At 50.3% G+C, this 21,520-nt stretch overlaps 1 protein-coding gene across 1 annotated transcript in view; it reads left to right on the top strand.

Moving 5' to 3' along the window:
- The window catches only part of Clec16a (C-type lectin domain containing 16A), a 213,138-nt gene that overhangs the window by 166,050 nt on the left and 25,568 nt on the right, over positions 1-21,520 (top strand). The window contains exon 22 of the mRNA XM_010610069.2: positions 645-812. Coding sequence (XP_010608371.1) covers positions 645-812 — 168 coding nt within the window. The remainder of the gene's footprint in view (positions 1-644; positions 813-21,520) is intronic.

Here is a 21,520-nt window from a genome sequence, read left to right as displayed (position 1 = left end):
TGTACTGAACTCCCAGATTTTTTTTCCCCATAACATTTCCCTAGCAATCTAGTATAACAACTATTTACATAGCATTTACATCCTATTGAGTATAAATCACCTAAAGATGATTTGAAGTTTACAGGAGAATGTTCCCAGGTTATTTGCAAATACCTGGCCATTTTACATACAGAACTTAGGCAACTTCAGATTTTAATGTCCTTAAGAGTTTCTGCAATCAATCCCCTGCGGATATGAGGGTCATTTATATATACTTACATAAACCTTCAGGGGAGAATTACCCCTGCTTCTTTGGGGTCTGAAACACCACTAGAAGCTAAGCCACTGGCAAGAGTCTATCTACATGGAACTCGAGATTTCAAGGTGTAAATTGGCCCAGCATCCATTCTGCTTGAAGAACCAAGCCCAAAACCCCTCATTCCTTGGTCTCAACCTTGGCCTGAAGCCCTCACTAGATACCTGGCTGTGTTTCATGTTCTGAACCTCAGTGGGATCTTCCGTGTTCTGCTGGTCTCCCCAGAGCAAGGCTGCCTGCTTGGTATCTCCCAAGTGCCACAAATGGTTGGGCCACAGCCCCCAAGTCTTTTTTCCTGCCTGTCCCATCCCACGTACTAAGAGTGAACTGGGCTGTTGTTTGATTGTAGCACTCCTGGACCTCCCAATCCAGCCAACAACTGAAGTCCTGGGATTTGGACTTGGCACCTCCGCTTCCACCCAGCACCTGCCTTTCCGCTTCTATGATCAGGGCCGCCGAGGCAGCAGTGACCCCACGGTGCAGCGCTCTGTGTTCGCATCTGTGGACAAGGTGCCAGGTAAGTTCCCTCCCGCTGGGGATCTGGGGACCTTCTCTCTGTTGGGTCTGTGTACATTGCCCGTTCTTTCTGAGAAATCCCAGCAGCTTGAAGCACCAGCTTCTTAGAATGTATCAAAGCATAATACAAATTAACACAAACCCCAGAAGTAAATCTTGGCTTTCCCTTTGGTGTTTTGCCCCTTCAGTTTGGTTTTCCAAAGATTTTGGGGGTATATGAAGAACTTCTCAGAATTGAGACTAAGAAGTTTCTTGGAAATAATTGGATTCTTGGTAATGAGGTTGTGGGAGAGTAATTTCCTCCTCCATGAAAGATGACTAGAAAGAAATACTATGTGTTTCCTGGTACAATCCCTGAAGAAGCGAGCTGTGTGCAGAGGGCCTCGCTGCACACCAGCTGTCCTTTCCTTCCATTCCACTTTCTCTAGAGCTGTCTCAGCCCTCCTCCTGAACTCCCCGCAGAGGGGAAACTTGAATGGAAAGTTCATTGTCACTTTGGCAGAACAGAAAGAACCGCTTCTCCAGAAGAGCCGCCCTGCTTCCTGTTCTAACACATGGGCCTTAAGTACATCCATATGCACCAGATCCCTCGGTCCCTCGAAAGAGAGACCTTCCTTCCAGTCCAAAACACAGAAACCGGCCCAGGTCTTCCCTGCCATTCCACTCCTCTATGTTTGAGATTCACACCTGAATTGCAGGTGTAGTGAAATGACCTCCAAAGTCGCTGTTGATTTAAAAACAAAGTGCAGCCAATAAGATCCTACCCCAAATGTGGGTCCTTTGTTCCTCCATGATTTATTTTACTCTCATCCTTTGATTCAATTAATTTATCTCTAATATACTGTAGCCATATGATTTTTTTTAATCCAAACAAGATATGCTAAAATGAAAACGTTTACTTTGCTCCAGAAGTAACCACTACTAACAGTTCCTTACATATCCACCCGGAAGTGTTTCTCTGTATATCACATATGTGTCTTTGCGTATCTGTTGCACACGTGGAGGTGTACAGTAGCACACATGTGGTTCTGAACCTTGACTCTGCATTGCTAAGTCAGTGTCACACGTTGGCACAAACACCCAACTTCATTCCCGTTAACTGTTGCATGGTGTTCTGCCCTATAGAGAAACCAGAACATATTTTAGAGTGGTGAACATTCAGGTCATTTCTAGTGTTTTGCTCTGATGGTGTCACAATCAGCATCCTTTAGGTGTCTGTATAATTGTATAACTCCTGGGTGTCTGCAGGATAAATTCCCAGCAGGGGATCTGCCAAGTCAAAGGGAAGTGTTTCATGGTCCCAACATGAACTCGGGGAGGGGAGTGCCCCTGTTTCCTGTGCCACCCACAGCTGTCTGAAAAGACCGATCCCAGGCTGTGCGATTGATGGCAGCCCCACCTCTGTCTCCAGCCAGGGAATGTGAGGTGATGTCCAAGTCCAGGATAAGAGGGCTTTTTGCTCAGAAGTTCTCCAGGTTGCTTTGTGTTCTATGGTGAAGCTTGCTCAGTAAATATAAATTATGGCTGTGAGGTCAGGTTAACCAAACACAGATAGCCCTGGTAAGGAATTCTTTTGGGGTCATTGAGCCTCTTTCAGTGGCAGAACTTAGTGGTGAAGGAGAAAGTCCAGGCCTTATTTCCACTGTTATCCTTTTTGGACAAGATGGAGTGTACATAAACAAACCGAGCCAACTGTCACATTCTTCGGTGTTTACGTGATCATTCTCTGCGGACAGAATGCATGGCAGTGATGAAGATGCATTACTTACCTCCTGCACTGCCTGGGCTTCCAGGGGAAGTGTGAGACCTGCAGGCCAGGTGGCTGGCACAACTGGGGTGCCCAGCATCCTGTTGCTGGCCCCAGAACTGGGAATATGAGGCGGGACAGGTTGGGACCACAGCAAGTCGCATGTAGTTGATAAGGTAGCTGTCAGAACCCTTGACTGGGCTTCTCCTGGACTCTCAGTGGAAATGCCATTGAGGTGTGGGGAGTAGTGTGTGGACATTCTCATTTATGTGCCCTCCTGCTGTGGGCTGGCTTCAGAGCAGTGGCTCAAAGAGCACATAGCAATGCCAGTGTAAGTTGAGGTGGGCGGTGATGGGGAAGGAGGGCAGCAACCCTTCCCCTTAGTAGTCAGGGCGCACAGCAGTGGCCATTCCACATCCGGAGCCATCCTGAATTCTGTCTTGTCCTCTCCCTTCCATTCAGCAACTGGATCTTTTCAAGAAGTGAATGAGATTCTGCCATAACCTTCCCTTCAGCCTTCCAGTGACTTCCCAGTGACGCAGAGCGAAATTCACATCTCCCTCTGGTCTTACGTGATCACTGTGAGATGTGGCCCCGGCCAGCCTCTCAGTCCCCACCGACCTGGCTCCCCAATTCACCCACCCCTACCCTGGCCAGCTGTCCTGCTCCTCAACATCAGCGCTCCTCATGATCCTGGGCTCAGGGCTCTTCCCTTGCCTCCCTGAAGAGCAGTACAGAGGGGCCCAAAGAGGCTTTGTTATTTATGTGGATTACAATTGCCAATATTCATGACATTAGAAATTAAAGCTAGGGAATCCTTTTAGTAATTCTCCATCAAAGCTGTTGTATGTAGACATAAATACCATGGTTGAATAGTAACTGTTTTCCAAAACAAAAATGATGATTTTACATATTTGCAGATCTCTTTAAAGTCTGGCTTAGTAGAAAGCAGCAGATTCTCCTGTACCTCTTTCAGTCTCGTGTGACAGCATACATTATGTGGCCTCTGGCAAACTCCTCATTGTACCCCTGGGAAAGTGACTATAAAAGAAAAATGATGTCTTACTATTTTTAGGAAAACAGGGATTCCCAGAGCACAGTGTGAGAACCACTACCCTAGATCACTGAGCCCTTTCCTGCCCCAGGGCCTTTGCATTGGATACTCTTGTCTAGACCACACCCATTGCTCAAGCCCAGCCTCTCTGCTTCTTCTTCCAACAGGCCTTTTCTTATGATGCTCCCTGGCCAAAGGTAAATTTCACATTAGCCTATTTTATTTTCTCCATGGCACCACGTTACCCAGCTGACATATCTGTGAACCTGGCTCTGACGTTCCCCCTGGTGAAAGTCACCTGTATGGGACCGCAGTCTGTCCCATTCACTGCTGTCTCTTAGCACCTAGCACTGTGGCTTCCTTTGGTGCTTGTTGAATGAATAATAAGCCTGCATTTGTTCCCTGCCAAGGCCTTCTCCGTTGATCAGATACGGGAAAGACAAGGAAGTTCCCTTGGGGACCGTAGACATTCCGTGGTTTAGTCTGTGACTCTTGGACAAGGTAGCGCAAGAGCACTGAGACCCAGAAGACCCTAAGTACGTTCCTCCATTTAATTGCTGTCCCCAGAGTGGCCGAGCTGTTGTCTGGGCGGTGCACGAGGCAGCAGATTGAGTTGGCAGCACATCTCCTGAATTTCACCACCCTTACCTCGAGTGGGCGGGAACTCAGTGGAGTGGGGCTAAAGGTGAGGCAGGTAGCGGTCGGTGGCCAGCAGAACCTGGCCAAGTGGGCCTTGATGCTGCCACTCCCATGGCTGCCATCAGGGGCCTGAGGGCACTGAGCACAGCCCTTTCCCACCTTCTGGAATGAGGTCCCTGGCACAGACCACACTGTTACAAAAGCCCAGGCTCTATGGGATGCTTACTTCTTCCTGGGGAATAATTCACAGAAAAAAACAGCTCTGGCCACACGCCTCAGGGTAGCTGCTAGCAGAGTTTGCTTTATTAGGACACATCTTCCAATTTTATCTGCCAGTCCAGGTAATTGTCAGACGGTAGTTTATCTGCCCTTTAGAAGCTATAAATGATTATATTTGATGAAAACACACTTTTCATTTCCTTGGAGGAGATATTAAAGGAGAGTATAAATCAGAGCTGATAGTGACTAGCCACTCTGGTGTGTTTTCCTTCTGCCATTTGGCTTAGTAAGAAATCACTGATTCTGTTTATTAGCTGGTTTTATGTTTATGGCTCTTGTCCCTATGTGCACCTGTCTGGCGGGGAGGGCTCAGTGTGGCCAGCATGCGGGGGTGTAAGGCACTTGTCATCTAGACTCAGGCCTGTGCTCCTGTGGTTAGTGCCCTCGGCCCACGGCCAAAGCTGCTTTCCAGAATCTGCCATCGTGGGCAGTTTGTTCAAAACCAGCCCAAGAGACAACTCGAGGTGGCCCTCTAGGTGGCTCTTCCCCAGGCTGTGATCTCCTAGAGCAGTGGCTGCTTACAGGTGCTCACCTGGTGGGATAGGTGTATGGGGAGAGCTGACAGATCACAGCCCAAGGCTCCCAGGGCAAAGTGCCCGGGCAGGTGCCCTGGCAGCCCTCATTGATGGGGCCTTAGTGACCTACCCCCTACCCTGTTAACGTGGGCTCTCCCTGCTCTCTAACCTGCTTAAACGCCTCCCAGGTGGGGCTGGGAGTATAAATAAGAGGTAAAACTTGAGGTGCTCAGTTCCAACCTTGCCACTGCAAAAATAGAAACGTCCATCCAGTGCCTCCTTCCCCAGCCCCTTAGTGCCCATATTCCATGCCATCTGCCTTCCCCCCTCTCCGAGAAGATTTGTTCCTACCTTCTCTGCCCACCCAGTGATCTGTACGTAGCACAGCCCTGGGTGTCAACTATGCTGGCTTTCTGTCCAGCTTTCACTAGGGCGAAGCACATCTCATTTCAGGGCCTCTGCTCATACCCCCATTTCCCTCATCCTGGATCTTCTCTGAAGCCTCCTGGGGGCCTTTTCCCAAATGCCCAGCCTACCCCATCCCCTCTCTGTGTGGCAGCTGCTTTTTGCTTTTTAAACTGAGGCAAAGTTGACAGAACATAGAGCTAGCCATTTGAACTGTTTAGTGGCATTTTGTACAGTCACAATATGTCATCATAACCTCTGCTAATTCCAAAACCCTCCCCCAACATAAAACCCCATTGCCATTAGCAGTCGCTCCCATTCCCTCCTCTCCCCTACCCCTGGCGATGGTTAATCAGTCCCTGGATGTTACGTACAAATCATACAGTACGTGGCCTTTTGCACCTGGCTTCCTTCACGCTGCAGAATGTTTTCACAGTCCATCCATGCTGCAGCATGTGTCAGGCTTCCTCCCTTTTATGGCTGGATGATACTCATTGTATGGATAGGGCACATTTTGTTTGTTTATTCCTCCCTTGATGAGTGAATTTTTCCACCTTTAGGCCACTGTAAACATTCGGGTTTGCACTGTTTGCAATTCTTTTGGGTATATACTTAGGAGTGAAAGCTCGGCCAAATGATAATTTAACATTTTGAGGGACTGCCAAATTGTTTTCCCAGGATCTTCATAGCACTCATTTTAGCCAAAAAAATACTCATTCCTGTTTGCCACCACTGTCCTGCACTCTAATGAAGGCCCTTGGTGGTACCCTCATCTGGCTGGCCCTCAACAGCACTGATGTGGAATAGCAGGTGCTCAGTGGATAAGGAGGTTGGTGCAGAAAGACGGGGCTGGCCAAATTGATGCATCTGGTCATCCCACAAGACGAAATTCCTGTGTCCTGGGCATTTTTGTCTTGCTCAGGTCTGGATCCCGGCATTGGTTTGTGGTGGCACAGGGTGCCAGCTGGAGAGCTGGGCTTCATGCCATGCTCTGCTTTACTGGCCCCTTCCCAGCTCCCCATTGGGTTGGGGAGCCTTGTGTCTGAGGCAAAGATTTAGATCCCTTGCTTGTGTATCTGGGGACTGCTGGGCTCTTTGTGGGTGTTATCTTTATCAAAGGCTCACAAACAGGCCTTATCAGCTGTCCAACCCACCGAAACCTGCACTGCCAGGCCAATCACTGACAGCCACAGGAGGCCTTGGATGACAGCATGCTGAGAGCCAGATGAGCTGACCCCAGGCCTCATATGGATATCCAGAAAAGAAAAGAAAAAACTGAATGTTTAATTCATAGACATCAGCTCTGCCTTTCCCTCCCCTGAGAAGAATGTACTAGGTGCTAATGTCATCTCCTGGTGGTGTTTCCCAGAAATGAGTTTTTTAGGCCTGTTATTTTTCTTGTTTCCGATTATAAAACTGGAGCCAATTCTCTCCTTCCAGCTCCTAAGGCAAAAATACCCTTTCTGGAGTCACACAGGAAGGAGGCCTGCTGCCCTGCAGCTTCCCCAACCCCCAGCAAACCCTTCCCACTTTCAGCTCCCTATTCAGAGAATGGCCCCGCAGGTCAGTAAGTTACAGAAATTCGATTCCTACCCTGAGGCCTTTTTTTTTTTAAGCAAAATTTATTGAGCTGCTAAGCACTTTATGCATAGTTCTCATTTGATCTTCCCAACAACCTTACATTTTTCCTTTCTGCACATGAGGCAGTGACCTGCCCAGAGTCACATCAAACTGCCCCCTCCCTGCCCAACCCTGGAGCCCAAGTCTGCCCAGGTCACACCCTGAGCCCCTCACACCCCTCACACCCCCATGCTGAGCCAACCTCTCTTACTCCCTGTGAATTGCCCTGTTCTGGTTTTAGAAATAAATACCTGACTACAGCTCCCTGGGGCCTCACCAGTGTCAGCGGAGCCACACTGTCGACTGCATATTTGGGGCAGAAAAAGTCACATCTGTTTCTAGAAGTACAGGGTATAGTTTGAAGGAATTAACTGTGCTGGCCACTTGAAGTGCTTTAATTCTCTCCTCCTGATGACTCTGAAAGCTGGTATCCCACGTTCTGCTCTATAGGGAAGAAACTGAGGATAGGTCCAAGACTTCTGAGCTCATGTAGGGCAAGCCAAGATCTTACCTGCAGTTCTTGCATCCAGGCTGCCATTGACAGTGACTGACCTCCTTCAGGTGGTAGCTTTGTACCTGTCTCAGAGGAGATTCTTTTTCTTTTTTTTTCTTCTTGGAGGATGAGAGGTTTTTTTGAAAATAAGAATAGCCCCTGGGTTTCCAAGAGAGGGATCCCAAGTGGAAGATAGACTTTTTAGAGAATACCCTCATGGGGTGGCCCCGGCCTAGACAGAGCGCTCCCCATCCCTGTCTTCTGCACCCACATTCACACACACCCACATCCTTATGCTTCAAGACCTGCCTCCTGTGTGTCAAGGGCAACGGTTGCAAGGCAGCGATTCAGAAGGATGCCCCTTCCCAACATCACTGGTTCCAGGCAAGGCTGGTGGAGCATGGTCATTGTAGAGGCCCCATCTTGCACAAGTCCATCCTCAGCCTGTCATGAACAAAAAGCAGAAACGAGACTTCAGAACCCTGCTTCAGCAAAAGCAGCCAGCACTGAGCTTTCAAAGCTTGCTGGAACTATCTTGAGAGATCAGCCTTCCAGAGTTAGGTCAGGAACATGGGGACCAAATCCCACTCAGGAATCAGCCTTGAGCTGAGCCAGAGGCGTGCCCTGCTTGCCAGGCCTTTTTTCAGGGTTCCCAGGGTAGCTGTGAAGGGAAAACCTCAGGAGTTTGAGGAGAGCATGGGGCACACAGGCCTGGAAAGGAACCACATCCTCCCGTCGGGCCCGCAAGGTTTCCCCAGTTAATGTCTTAGGTTGCCTCCAAAGACACTTTCCCAGTAGACACACCAGCACTTACTGTGTGCAGAGCGCTCCCCCTGTGACATGTGGCGACACAGTCACTGTGCCCCCAGCAGCTTTCACAGCAGGTAGAAGGTGGGAAGAGAAGAGTTCCCAAGAAGTGAACGTTGCTGCACTTCTCAAAGTCAGCGCCTGCCTCCGCCTCTGTGTGCCCTCGTGTGATGGCAGTGTGTCCTGTAGCAGGGACTACTCCCTGGCTACTGATGGAGACCTGCGCAGAGACATGGGGGCGGTGTGGGAAGCAACCACAACGCCGTCTGCTGTCTGCAGTTGACCTTGGTATCTCTTGGAATATTCTGTAGTCTGGCAGGCCTGCTCTGGGCAGCATCACTGGCCACACAGACTGGATAGCGGCAGCATTGGAGCAGGTGGCTCAGCTGCACGGCCATGTGCTATCTGGAGCCTAACCGACAGGCTAAATCCAAGGCCCAGCCTCCTGCTCCCACCTAACCCTTGCTGCTTGGCCATGGCCTTATGAGTTCACCTCCTTGGACCTCCAATAAAAAACAGGGATAAGTACAACAGTGTGAGTGTGCTTAAAAATAGTTAAGATTGTGAATTTTATGTGTGAAAAACAAACAATTGAAAAACAAAACAGAGATTAAAGTGTCATCTCTCAAAATGAGGTCATGCCCTACATCCCCAGATCGGTGCCCAGCACATGTGAAATGTGCAACAAGGGTTAGCTGAGCTCGCCGCCTTTGCTGTCGTCAGTTAGGGTTGGCCCCGAGACTCCAGATAGCAGGTTCCCTTCCTATCGATGAACACAGTGCCTTCTCCAGTAAATAGCAAAGACACCCTGCAGTAGTACACATGTGCTCTTTTCTAAAACATTTTCGTTAGATGGTGATAAAACAGTAGGTATTAGGTTCCATACCCAGCATCAAAAAAAGAAAGTGGAGTTCAACAGAGCAGGTAGAAATGTCCCCCTTTCACGGAAGAGGTCCTGACTCAGAACAGACCTTCCTGCAGTCCCGTAGCTCAGAGAGGAAGAGCTTCCTCAGAGAGGAACAGAGACTCATCTCCTGAGGCCACCAGCCAGCATACATCCTGTCCCCTTGCTGCTAACCGCCATCTCGAGCCACTACTAGGTCCCCTTTATCCCTCACAGCTGCTCTGGGAAGCCGGCAGCACTCCTCAGCTCTGTGCCAGGGAGGAGGAGCGCTGCGTCACACAGCTCATGATGGCCGACCGGGGATCGGGACCAGGGCTTCCTGCTCCGCGACCCCAAAGCTCTGTGCCAGGGAGGAGGAGCGCTGCGTCCAGCGTCACACAGCTCATGATGGCCGACCGGGGATCGGGACCAGGGCTTCCTGCTCCGCGACCCCACTGCATCTTCAGTTCTAAAGAGGCAGGGCACCTGGGAATCAGGAGCACTTCAGGACCCCCAGAACCGTTGCTGGTTCCATTCAAATGTGAGCGCAGAAATCAGCAGAGAATAGGACTTGCACGGACACGTCTCTGCATCTAAAGAAAAAGTACGTAAGATTATTTGCAGGAACTTTTTGACCCTTTTCCTATTGATGCTTATCTTTTTGCTTCTGGGTCATTTTTTTTTTCTGAATCATTTTTTATCAACTACAAGTTCTCCTTAACAGACAAGTGATAACAGATGCAGAGAATGAAAGGTTCATTTATGGCAATAAACCTGTAAACAAGGTCCTAGCCCTCGCTTCTCTACGTAAATTGATAAAAGTTCACGTGGATTTGACTTTTGTTGCAAGACTATCTCTAACTAGCTCCAGGAACCCCAGGGTGTCCTCTGGACCAGGGAGCCCCTTCAGCGTGTCCCAAGAACAAATGCCTACCATTAAGGTCCAGAGAACGAGGTGCCAAATAATTATGCTCACTGTGCAGCTAGTTGACAGGAATGTTAGTTAATTCACAAGAACTCCTAAAACAAGCAGTGAAGCTGTAACAGTAACAGTGCTGATGCTTGAGAGAGAGGCAGGAATCATTGAGTTCTCCACATGTCCTTTTCCTTCGTGTCTTGAAGGTCCTCATCAAACATGACGCTTCCTGGGGCCAGCCCGGGGGACCACTTGGTAGGGAAGATACGGGAGAGAGAGGGAATCAAGTGGCATCTTTCAAAGGAACTTTTTAAATCCCAGGGAAGTCACATGGCAAGGACAATGACTAGGGTGTAGGATCGGGAAAAGAAAGATCTGTTGAGCAAGTGTTTTCTGAGGCTTTTTGTGAACCCTGTACTTGCTCTTCTGGGCATACAGAGTAGGCTGCAGGGCAAGAATGATGGGCTTCCTGGCGTGAGGACACTGGCGTGGTTGCTAGAAAGCCAGGCAGGATCAGATGGCGAAGGGCTGTGGGCCGATGCGGGGTCGGTTTTACCCCAGACTCAGCTGGAAGTCACTGAGGGTTCTAAGGCAGCAGCGAGGAGTGAGGAGTCGGACATGGGCAGCGACAGACTTTGTTTTGATTGACTGGAGCCGGGAGAGGCGGTGAAGGAGGTAGACAGGAAGGAGACAGGCCCTCGGCCCTTATCTGAGGCTCACTCCCTGTGCAGTAGGTGGCACTGCGCCCCCCCTGTGGGTGAGAAAAGGTCCGTAGAGGAGCCTCCTTGGTTGGGGTGTCCTCCTCTATCCCTTTTCTAGGTGTTTACACACTGTACTTGTACTCTAGGATTATATTGCTATTTTTTAAAAACCCGATCTCCGTTCTCATCTAACAATATATGCCCTAGACATTTTCTTCCTGTTGCCACAAGATTACTTTCATTCATTTCTGACTGCTGCCATCAGTCATCTGGGCAAAGCACTGTTTATTTAGTCAGTCCCCTATTGATGGATATTTAGGTGACGGCAAATCTTTTGTCCTTTAACAAATGCGTAGTAAGTGCCCCTGACTGCCCTTCGCAAGAGTTTTCCTAGGTAAGGGACCGTGCTGTGAACCCAGAAGTAGCTAGCCCACGGCATTAACAGGATCTGGTGTCCGGTGACATCTGAGAGTTCAGGGAGTGGGAAGTCACAAGGGCTGGCTCAGCGCAGAACATGGAGAGCCTCCGTCCCCTTCTGAATGCTCTCTGTGCCTGTAGCCAGCGAGGGCGTTGTGATGATCCCAGCGTCTGCCCCAGGGGCCTTCCGGAGCTGGGGCGATTGGAATGGTGCCCCAGAACTCTCGGGGGACTCTAGACATGGCTAGACACATGGCTTGCCTTGGCCTCCAGAGAGAGCCTCCGAGCTTGGCATGGTGCAGCCACCGATGGGTTCTGTCCCACTCCTAGCTCCTCTCCTGAGTTACAGCCCTCTGTCATCCTTTTCTCCTCTAGAGCCGGCACCCATGGCTGAAAAGCACAGGCCTTCCTTTGCAGCTTGCAGCCGTAGCATTTTGTACCAATGTGCTTTTCATCAAACACACATAGTGGTGGATTTGTTTTGTTTTGTTTTGAGACAGGGTCTCACTATGTAGCTGAGACTGACCTGGAACTCTGGAACTCACTATGTAGCCCAGGCTGTTCTCGAACCCACAGCAATCCTCCTGCCTCAGCCTCCCAAGTGCTGGGATTACAGGTGTGCGCCACCACGCCCAGCTAGGCCAGTGGTGGTTTTTAAAAAAACAAATTCCCAAAGGGCCAGAACTCAGTATTACTCCAGCATAATGGGAATGGCTGTTTTGTTAGCATTTCTTCACACTTAAACAGCCTCTTCCTTCAGCCTCAGAGTAATCGAGAAAAGAGATCCCAAAGCCTGTCGACAGGGTCTTGTAAAGTGTTTTACTGTCTCTGTGGTGGTTTGCTGTGAGCACAAGTCCTTGAAAGCCACCTCCTCAGCTTCCATGTTGAATGTGAGACATTCAGAGTCTGGTCTGGGGAGTAGATTCTTGAACTGTGTGAAATATGCAGTTTGGACTGTGATTGCTGGGACTCTGCCCAAAGTATTCACTAGTAGAGGCAGAAACTCAGGTGCGTTGTATATGGGTGTACTTCAACGCATCTTAGGATAAAAACCCCATTGATGCCTGCAGCTGTGTGTTACGTAAGGAGAAAAGTATGTAGTTTCGTTACTTCCACGGTGCAGCTGGGCAAGCAGGACTCAGAAAGCAGTGCCCCTGAATTTCACAGCCAAGGACCTGCTGCTGTGCTTCTACCAGCTTTCTGGAAAGTGTGTTCCCTTCTTGCTAAGTTGACTTGAAGGCTCTGTGGAGCTTCTGAGGTGCAGCACCCTTTTCTCACAGCTTCCCGAGCATGGTCCCGGCCAGCAGTCAGACCTCAGACACTGGGTTCCATACACACTTCAGCCTCTTAGATGGCAGCTGCCCTCATAAACCTTGGGCACAGTCAGGTGGTTCAGAGAGTTGGTGTTAATGGAAGCCTTCTGCAAACACCCTGCCACCTTTGGTCGCCTGGAGCATATTCTGAAATAGCTGACATTTACAAAATTCTGGATGTTTTGAAAATAAAACAAAACAAAAACCACAGTCTTTTTTGGCCAGGTTTCCAGCCTGAAGCCCAGGATTGTCCATCACGTCCGAAGCGCATTCCAGAATCCTGAAGTGGTGCCCAGCCTGGTACAGACCATGAGCTGCTCCTTGGCCCCTCTCTCTGACCTCTTTGTCCCGCCCCCAAACAGGGAGCAGATACAGAATCCTCCTTCATCTCCTGTCCCTACCGTGTCCAGCACAAAGTACCCACAAGAAGCTGCTGGGCTTGAGCAGCTTGCAGGTGAACCTTGCTTGAACACCTGCTGTGTGCCAGGACACGTCACTGTGCTGTTCCCACGGTGCTATGTCCTTGATAGGGAGCTGTCCCAGTAAGGTTCAGGGACCATGTCTGGAAACAGGACACCCTGTCCCTGCTTCAAATCCCACTTACTCACAGGTGCTGTGTGCTGACAGGAAGCTCTGTAAAGCCCTGACAGGCCCTGTCTCACAGGGGCAGAGCTTAGCTAGACCAGCAGTCTGCACGTGCACCTCAGGATCATGGCAGATGAGGGAGCAGGGCCCAGAGGGGGCAGGGCAGTGCCCGGGTCATGAGCTTGTCATTGGCAACCAGCACACCTAGCTTCATGTCCTGGCCGCTCTGCTCAGCTCCCCAGGCTACTCACAAGTCTGTAGGTGGTGCCCTTGGCTCTGCCGGCCATGGCACAGGTGGGTTTAGGTACAGCTCGCCTGGTTATGGCCCTTGAACAGCATTGTCCCACTGCCCATGCAGCACCATGGGGTTGGCAGAACATTTCCTACCTGTGAGCTCAGGAGTCCGATGAGGGGAGCCACACAGGAAGATGAGGCTCAGAAAGCAAGGTGGCCAGCTGGTCGCACTGCCAAGAAGTCACATCCTTTGCGCTCAGTCTCCCAAGTCATTCTGAGATAGGAATGTCTGAGGGCTGGGCTCCACTGGGGAAGGCTGACGAGTGCATGGCCCGCCCACCTTGAGCTGAGCATCTGTAGCACCTGGTTCACAGCAGCGTAGGGAGGAAGGAGCTACTGCTGGCCTCACTTGGCAGATAGGAGGCTGAGGCCAGAGAGCTACACAGCGCAGAGTCACACAGCGGTAAGTGGAGTTGCCAGAACCCACGTTTGGGCCCTCTAACATCAATGCCTACTGCTGAATCCATCGTCCAGGAAGCTTCTTCTGGGCCAGTGACCCGAGGAAGTGCCCGGCCTTTCCCCAGCAGAGCCAGTTTGATCTCACCTGCAGCCCCTCCCAGGTGGCTCCTGAACATACCTGTCAGAGCTCACTGGTTGATTGGGTCTCAAGGTGATGGCTTGGCCAGCAGTCCTGAGTGGTTGTCTGGGCTTCCTGAACCAGACCTTTGCCCAGTGGCTGGTGGCTATGAGATACCAAGTCTTTTCCCCTACTTTTTTTCATAGCCTAGCCTGACTCTACCAGAACTCCTTAAAAAATAATAAGGCACCAGCCACACATGGGACAGTTACGGCCTGCTGTCATGAGAAAATTTAGAAACTTTGTCGAAGGAAGGTTCTAGGCCTGGCTCAGAGTATCATTGAGACCTTTAGTGATGAGAGGAATCTCAGAGCTTCTTTTTTGTTGTTGTTGGTGGTGGTGGTTGGTTGGTTGGTTGGTACCCGGGATCAAATTTGGGACCTTGTGCTTGCAAGGCAGGTGGCAGAACCACTGAGTTACATCCCCGACCCTCTGGAGACTTCTTTAGCTCATTGTGAATCCACTAAAGTAAGTTTTGTGGGCAGCAGTGACATTTGTCTTTTCATGCTTTCCTGTCTTTCATAGGCAATTACTGAGTACCTACTAGGTACCAGGCACTGTGCTTGGATTAGTGACACTGCCACGTGGAACTTGCAGTGTCATTCAGTTAATCGTACCAGTAACTAATCAGCTTGTGAGGGCGAGCTGCCCCGTGTGGTGGGGAGTAGGGAAACCTCCTCCGAACAGCTGGGATGGGGGCAGCATGTGCAGGGCCCGCATCAGGAGGGCCTGGGCACAGAGGGCGGAAGGGACTGGCCCCTGGCTGCCTTCATATGGGGCACCTTATGCCTCCAGCTCCTTCCAATACATATTCCCCCCCCCCCCTCTCCCCCCTTCCTCCTCCTCGCTCCTTCCCCCCCCCCCCCCCCCCCACACACACAGTTCCATGTCATGCTCTATTCAAGAACTGGGGAGGGGCCAGGGATTTAGCTCAGTGGTTCTACCGCCTGCCTCCTAGAAAGCACAAGGACCCAAGCTCGATCCCCAGTACTAAAAAAGGAAGAACTGGGGAGGGCCAGGGATTTAGCTCAGTGGTTCTGCCGCCTGCCTCACAAGTGCAAGGTCCTGAATTCGATCCCTGGTACCAAAAAAGGGGAAGGGGGAGCAAAAGGTTCTAGAAAGCCCTGCCCTCAAGTAGTTCATGGCACCCTGGGAAGGTGACATCTAACACACTATTGCAGAAGAGCCTGATCTACACAGTGATTAAAAGCCCTGGGCAGAGAAGGCCCTGGAACAAGGCTTTGAAGGATGGGCCAAGTTAAATGTGGCTCTATAGGTGTCACAACTGCAGTATGTGAATGGGGGCCCTCCAGGCAACCCAAGGAGAAGGGGAGACAGCAAGAGGAGAAGCCATTCAGAAATAGATTCCTGTACCCAGTGAAGCATCCTAGATTCATCAGAAGCCCAGGGAGCCACTGTGGGCTTCAAGAAGACACTAAAGGCCACACTCTAAACAGCCCTTGGAACAGGAAAACTACTGATCACCGGGGCGAGGCCCATGGGGATGATGACCTACACTTAGCTGGAAAATGAGGCATCAGAGAAGGTGCCCTTGTGTGGAACAGCTGGAGCCCAAATCCACTCACCAGGCCCAGGGCCAGAATCGGGTGTCATGCTTGACCTCTGCTGCTCCCAGCCCCAGCCTGCCCGCGCCTCTCAGGTCTACCTGAGAAAAGCAGCTGGAGCCCGGGCCGCTCACTCCCGTGCCCATCTCCCAGCCACAGACCCGCTGGCTCTCTCTTGAGGGACTACATAGTAAGTATTGTAGGCTTTTAGGGCAAAATGACCCCTGTCACAGCGAGATTCTGCCAGTGCGGCCGACAGTGGCCATGGATAATGTAAATGAGTGGGTATCTGGGCCCAGTGAATTGATGACAGAAATGAGTAGATACTGACCTTGACCAAGCCTGGGCTATTTCAGAGGCTTCACAAATCAACCTGCTGCTTCTTCCCTAGTGCCCTGCAGTCTGTTCTCAGCACTGTGGCTGAAAAGAGCTTTTTAAGGTAGAAGATCATATGTCTTCTGTGCTTAAAGCATCACTAGCTGCCATCACTCACAGTGGCCCAGTTCCTACGCGGTGTGGTTCCCCTGCTTCCCCTGAGACTGACCTCCCCTCTCCCATGGGGCCTGTGGTTCACTCCAGGGCAGTCTCAGGGGCCTTCACCTGGGCCTCACCATGCCCCTATGCCCCTGCCCGCTGGTCCTGCACAGGTGGCCTCTGTGTGGGACATTTCCTCCAGGTTTCTGTGGCTCTGTCCTCACGTCCCTCAGGTCACCCTCAGGAGAGGTCTCTCTGACCGTCCTATGTGACAGCGTCCTTGCCCCATTCCCAGCCCTCCACATACCCTACTGCTTGATTTTTTTGTAACATCAGCCCTCCCAAGATTTCCTTGCCTGCTCCCTGACCCTGTCCTACCCTGTCCCGTGATTGAACTTTAAGCTCCAGAAAGGCAAGCACTGTGTCTTGTTCACTGTTGGATTCCTAGCTCCTGGGCTGTACTGGGCCTGTAGGTGGTGACCATTGAGTATTAAATGGGTGATAATGGAGGAGGGACAGAGGGAGCCCACAGAGCTTTCATACTCCTTTCTATATGTGGCCATTGTTCCCTGGGGACTTGGGTAAGTCAAATAGATCAGTTCCTCTAGAGCTCCCGGGCACTGTGGATGCCACAGAGAGGCCAGGACCACCTACTGTGATTGGTGCACTGTCCAGAGCCCTACAGTAAAGGGCTCTGAGGAAGGGATGTTGGCCTGAGGGGAGGAAAAGGAGGAAGAACACATCTGGGTAGCATTGTGATCAGGCAGGGACCTCGTGGACCAGACAGCTGGTGATATGTTGACATGCAGACTGCATAGATCCCCATCAAATGAAAATAGTGCTGTCCATGGGACACCTGCTACCAGTTTGGCTGGGCACAGAATTCCCTCTGTCATTTTCCACCCTAGCCAGAGAAGTGGGGCCCCGTTTCCCAGACAGGGATTCAGCCCAGAGCTTCCTCCCCTCATTAGCAAACAACACAAGGAAGAAATAGACGTGGGATATAAATTCGCTCGGAAAGGGAAGTTCTTGGACTTGGGCCTGATTGGAAGGGTGGGATGTTTTGTGCCACATGCAGGAGAGTGGACAGCAGAATCTGGGGTGGGAGGTAGTGCCTAAGGCTAGGTTACTGGCTTACTCAGCAGAGGCAGGAGTAATGCATTTACAATCCTCGACTATGAGTTATAATCTTACGGGGATGATGAAAACGTTGTAAAATTTTCTGTGGTGATGATTGCACAGCTCCACGAATACACTAAAATTAACCAGCGAGTAGCCCGCTTCAATGGGTAGATTGTGCAGTGTGTGAATGTCTCAATAAGACTTATATCGGAGAAATACCGTTCTGAACTAGTCATACTGTCAAAAGATGTCAGAAGCCATCAGGCAGGGTTAAAGACCAGATTATCTTATTCGTGTCTCCTTTTGATCATGAAATAGTCCAATTTGTGCCACATTTTCCTTAAAGAAGTCCAAATTTGAAAAAAAAAAAATAGAACACACAGTACATTCCGGAATAATTTGGAAACCTTGATGCAATCCAGACTCACCTGGCACCCTTCCTCTTCCCTAAAACTTGCCTTTTTTCCATTTCTTTTTTGACTTTGAAGAAAGAGAAAAAAATAACAACTCTGTTCTTACTGGTAAAAGAGACTGCTGTTCCCTTTTCTTTCCTGTAAATCATGAGATAAGTTTGCATTTTATACCTTTCCAGAAATCTCTGTTGATTGTGGTCTGACCTCAGAATCATGGCTTCTGGGAAAGAAAGTAGGTATCAGAAGCACTGCTGTGCTTCGGCTGAAACCCTGAAGCACACTGCGCAGCTAATGTTGTGGCACTGAGACGGGACAGGTGACTGGTGACCCACAGGTGACTTTCTGGTGCTGGTAGATGACATGCCGGCAGCTTTGCCCACCTCACACTAGAGACTCGTAGAAAAGATGGGCCCATTGTATTTCGGAGGCAGTTAGGGCCACCAACCCTCTTTTAGTGTGGTAGAAGCTGGTAAAGGTGAAGGATGCCTGACGGTAAATTCTCACTACAGCTTTGCTGCCAGCTACCATTTGTTGAGCAGTCTAAGCACAGTTACTCATACTCCTCTGGCTCCACCCTCGTAGCAGTGCGTGAAGTAGGGCTTACTCTCCCCATAGGTACGCAGCCCAAGGCTCAAGGCTACAGCCTCATCACACAGCCATTTGGCGTCAGGGCCAGGATTTGAGCCCATTTCTCTTCGTCCCCCAAACCTACTCTCCTCTGTGGTACCTCTTTTTCTGTCTGTGCCCCAGCACTTAGCTCTAAGCCGGGGCTCTTCCTCCCTGGAGGGTGGCTGTGAAAACCCAGCCATCTCATAGAATCCGGAGCAGCCCCATGAGACGAGGACACAGCCATATGACAGGTGCTGTGCCTGCACACAGACCACCGAGGAGGTGCCCCGGCAGCGCTGCGGGCAGGCAGGGTGAACTTCTGCTCAATGATGCGCTCTCACGATTATTTATTAATTGTGAAAGGGAAGAAAAAAATAATAGGGTTTCCAGGAAAGGGATAAAAGTTCAATATGATAAACTCCCGAAAAGCAATCAAAGGCCAAAGAGGGCAGAAAAATAAAGAACAGAGAAAGTAAGAGAGATGATGAATCACAGCGGCCAGTGCGTTAGCAGAGGCCGGCCAAGGGGCCATATTTCATGGCGGTGGGGTGCGGGGCTGGTGCTGCGGAGCCGGCAGAGGGTGAGCACGTGGTGGCTGCAGGTCGGAGAGGTCACGGGGCTCAACCCCTGGAGGTCCCCGTGCCCGGGACAAGCTGACGGTGACAGGAATGGATGGACCAGTCAGCTGTTTTGCTGTGACTGGCCTGTTTCATTAATTTCTGTGTTATTATATGAATGTAGGAAATTACAAATGAAATTGTACATGAAAAATGCACAGCTACAGGCAGAGGAAATCCTCATAAGCCCACCAACACAGCAGATCACATCATTACCATTTCAGCTTACTTTCTGTCTGTGTCTTGTTTTTCCTTTTTCTCATTTTAAAAAATTATTTTCAGTTACCCAGGAAATACATGAGTCATTCAGGATCAAAGTATGTTATATGCACGTATAAATATGCAACCCAGTGGACTGCCAAACTACTATGCACTAATTAAAACAAAAACAAAACTTTGATGCTTTGAGAACCAAAAATGTTGACCTGACAAGTAAAACTTAAGGCTCCTTTGACTCTTCCACCCCAGTGGTCACTCCCCGACGCCCTTCACTCAGTGTCTGGCTGGTCTCCTTCCAAACCCTCCTCTGCAGCTGAGCTCCATATGTGTGCCTGTAACCAACGGCCAGGCCAAGACCTCAGCCCCAGCTCCGCAGTTCTAAAACCCAAACAGCTGTAAAAACCAATTTTTTCCTTAATCTAACTCTTAATTTGTTTCGGTGGCAAAGCCCACCCTGAACATATCTGGCCATAGGGGTTTAGGATAAGAAGTTATGAATCTGTAATTGTCTTAGGGTTTGAGCTACCTTTTTAAGAACCTAACAAAATTCATAATCCTGTACCTACCCCCATAGTTTGCTTTTTTTCAGACACCACTGTTAATCAGAAATCTGTTACTGCCTACAGATCGTGTGCATTCCTTTTCATGGCCACTTGTGTCTCTCTGGCTCAGCATTTTGGTCCCAGGCTCTCCCTGCCCCAGACAGTAGCACACTGAGCATTCTCAGCCACCCTCTTGTGCACATCTGTGCAACCCAAGAAGGAAAGCTCTGGGACCTGGGCTCCTGCTCCTAGCAGTAACGCTATTACATCAGAAGCATTTTCCTGAGCTGTAAACTACCTCTTCTTAAGCTTCACGTTTAATGACTGCACAGTAGTCCTTTGTCAGAGTATCCATTACCCAAGGCAGCCATGAGAAAGTTCTGCAGACTGGTGGCTTCAGCAATAGACATTCATAGTCTTACAGTTCAGAAGACCGGAAGTCTGGGATTGAGGTGTGGGCAGGACTGGTTTCTTCAGGTGGCAGTGAGGCAAAGTCTGCCGCAGGCCTCCCTGCCGGCTCCCGGTGGCTGCTGCAGTCCGTGGCACGTGGCTGGTAGGCCCGCCACCCGGCCTCTGCCCTGTCCTCATGTCTGTTCTCCCCCGCATGTGTCTCCATGTCCACATCACCGCTTTTTGTAAGACTTGAGTTGTACCCGCTCGGGGCCCACCCTGACGGCTCCATCTTAATGATTTACATCTGCGCAACGACCCTGTTTGCAGCTCCGTTCACGTTCTGAGATACCAGAGGCAAGAGTAAGAGTTGGAGGAAGGGACGCAATTCAACCCATAGCCGCCTGGGTTAGCCACAGTTTACTCAGTCACCTTATCTTGGCTGTGGGAGTTGTTTTGGCTACACTCTGCGTGGTCCTGGAATGACCACCCCTTCACAGAAATCCCAGTTCATGTTTTCAGTTATTCCTTAGGGTCAAAGAGAATGCCCACGTTTAAGGCTCTTGATAGCACCTTGCCAGGCTACTTTTCAGAAAGCAGAGCGGGAGCCCCTCCCCGCTGCCCCACCGGGGCCCCGGGGTTCCATTCACCGGGCTCTGTGGCAAGGCTGCCTGGCTCCCTGCTTCAAAGGGAAGGGCCCTTTCCACGCGTGTGGGCACACTCCACCACCACCGTGTGCACAGGCGTTCTTCCCATCGAGCCACGTTCTTACTCCATTTCTCACTCATGCCAGAAAGAAAAAGAGTCCACAGGTTAACAGCAACATAGAAAGTTGCTATTGAAGTGTCTGTTTAGGGCATGTTCTTGCGCAACCACATGGACGCATAGAGATTTCAGAAATACTGGGTCCTCTGGGCATCAGGCATTAAATCAGTCGGTGAAATTTCACTCACAGGGCAACTTGCCAAGCAAGACTAAGAGAGAGAAAAGTTCTCTGATTTAGTTCACTGCAGCCTGCATCATCCCACTGCTGTGAAAGGCAATCAGATCACAAGTAGGCAGCCACTTAGGGAAGGGAAGGGGTTCTCCAGAGCCCTTTGAGGCGAGTGGACCTAGTGGATTTGTAGGGTAAATCCTGAGAACTGGGGACCAGAAAAGAACTTGGGAAGCCAGAGTTTAATGAACAGGGAGGGGACTTCAGAGAATGAGATACAGAAGGATCCCTCAGAAATCCAGAGGGTTTGTTTGGTATGTGAGAGAACACAGGGTAGGGCTGGGTGCTGAGTCCTCGGGCTGGCACGGCACTGGCCAGCAGATCCCTAACTCAGCAAGCGAGAACTCAGCACACAGACCAGAGAGCAGATTCAAGGAAAGATAAATTTAGCCCGCGCGTTTCAGGGGAAAACATCGATCTCAAATGTAGTGCTGCCTTTTAAAGGAAAGTGGAAGCCTTCGGCTGGTCATTTGGGACAATTTCACTTGAACAGATAAAAGCCCAGGAAAAACGAGCGCT

This window comes from Fukomys damarensis, unplaced genomic scaffold (genome assembly GCF_012274545.1).
Source record: "Fukomys damarensis isolate Sample0158 unplaced genomic scaffold, DMR_v1.0_HiC HiC_scaffold_34, whole genome shotgun sequence".
Lineage (NCBI taxonomy): Eukaryota > Metazoa > Chordata > Mammalia > Rodentia > Bathyergidae > Fukomys > Fukomys damarensis.
Note: the sequence above shows the minus strand (reverse complement) of the source record. Positions and strands in the feature narration are given on the sequence as shown.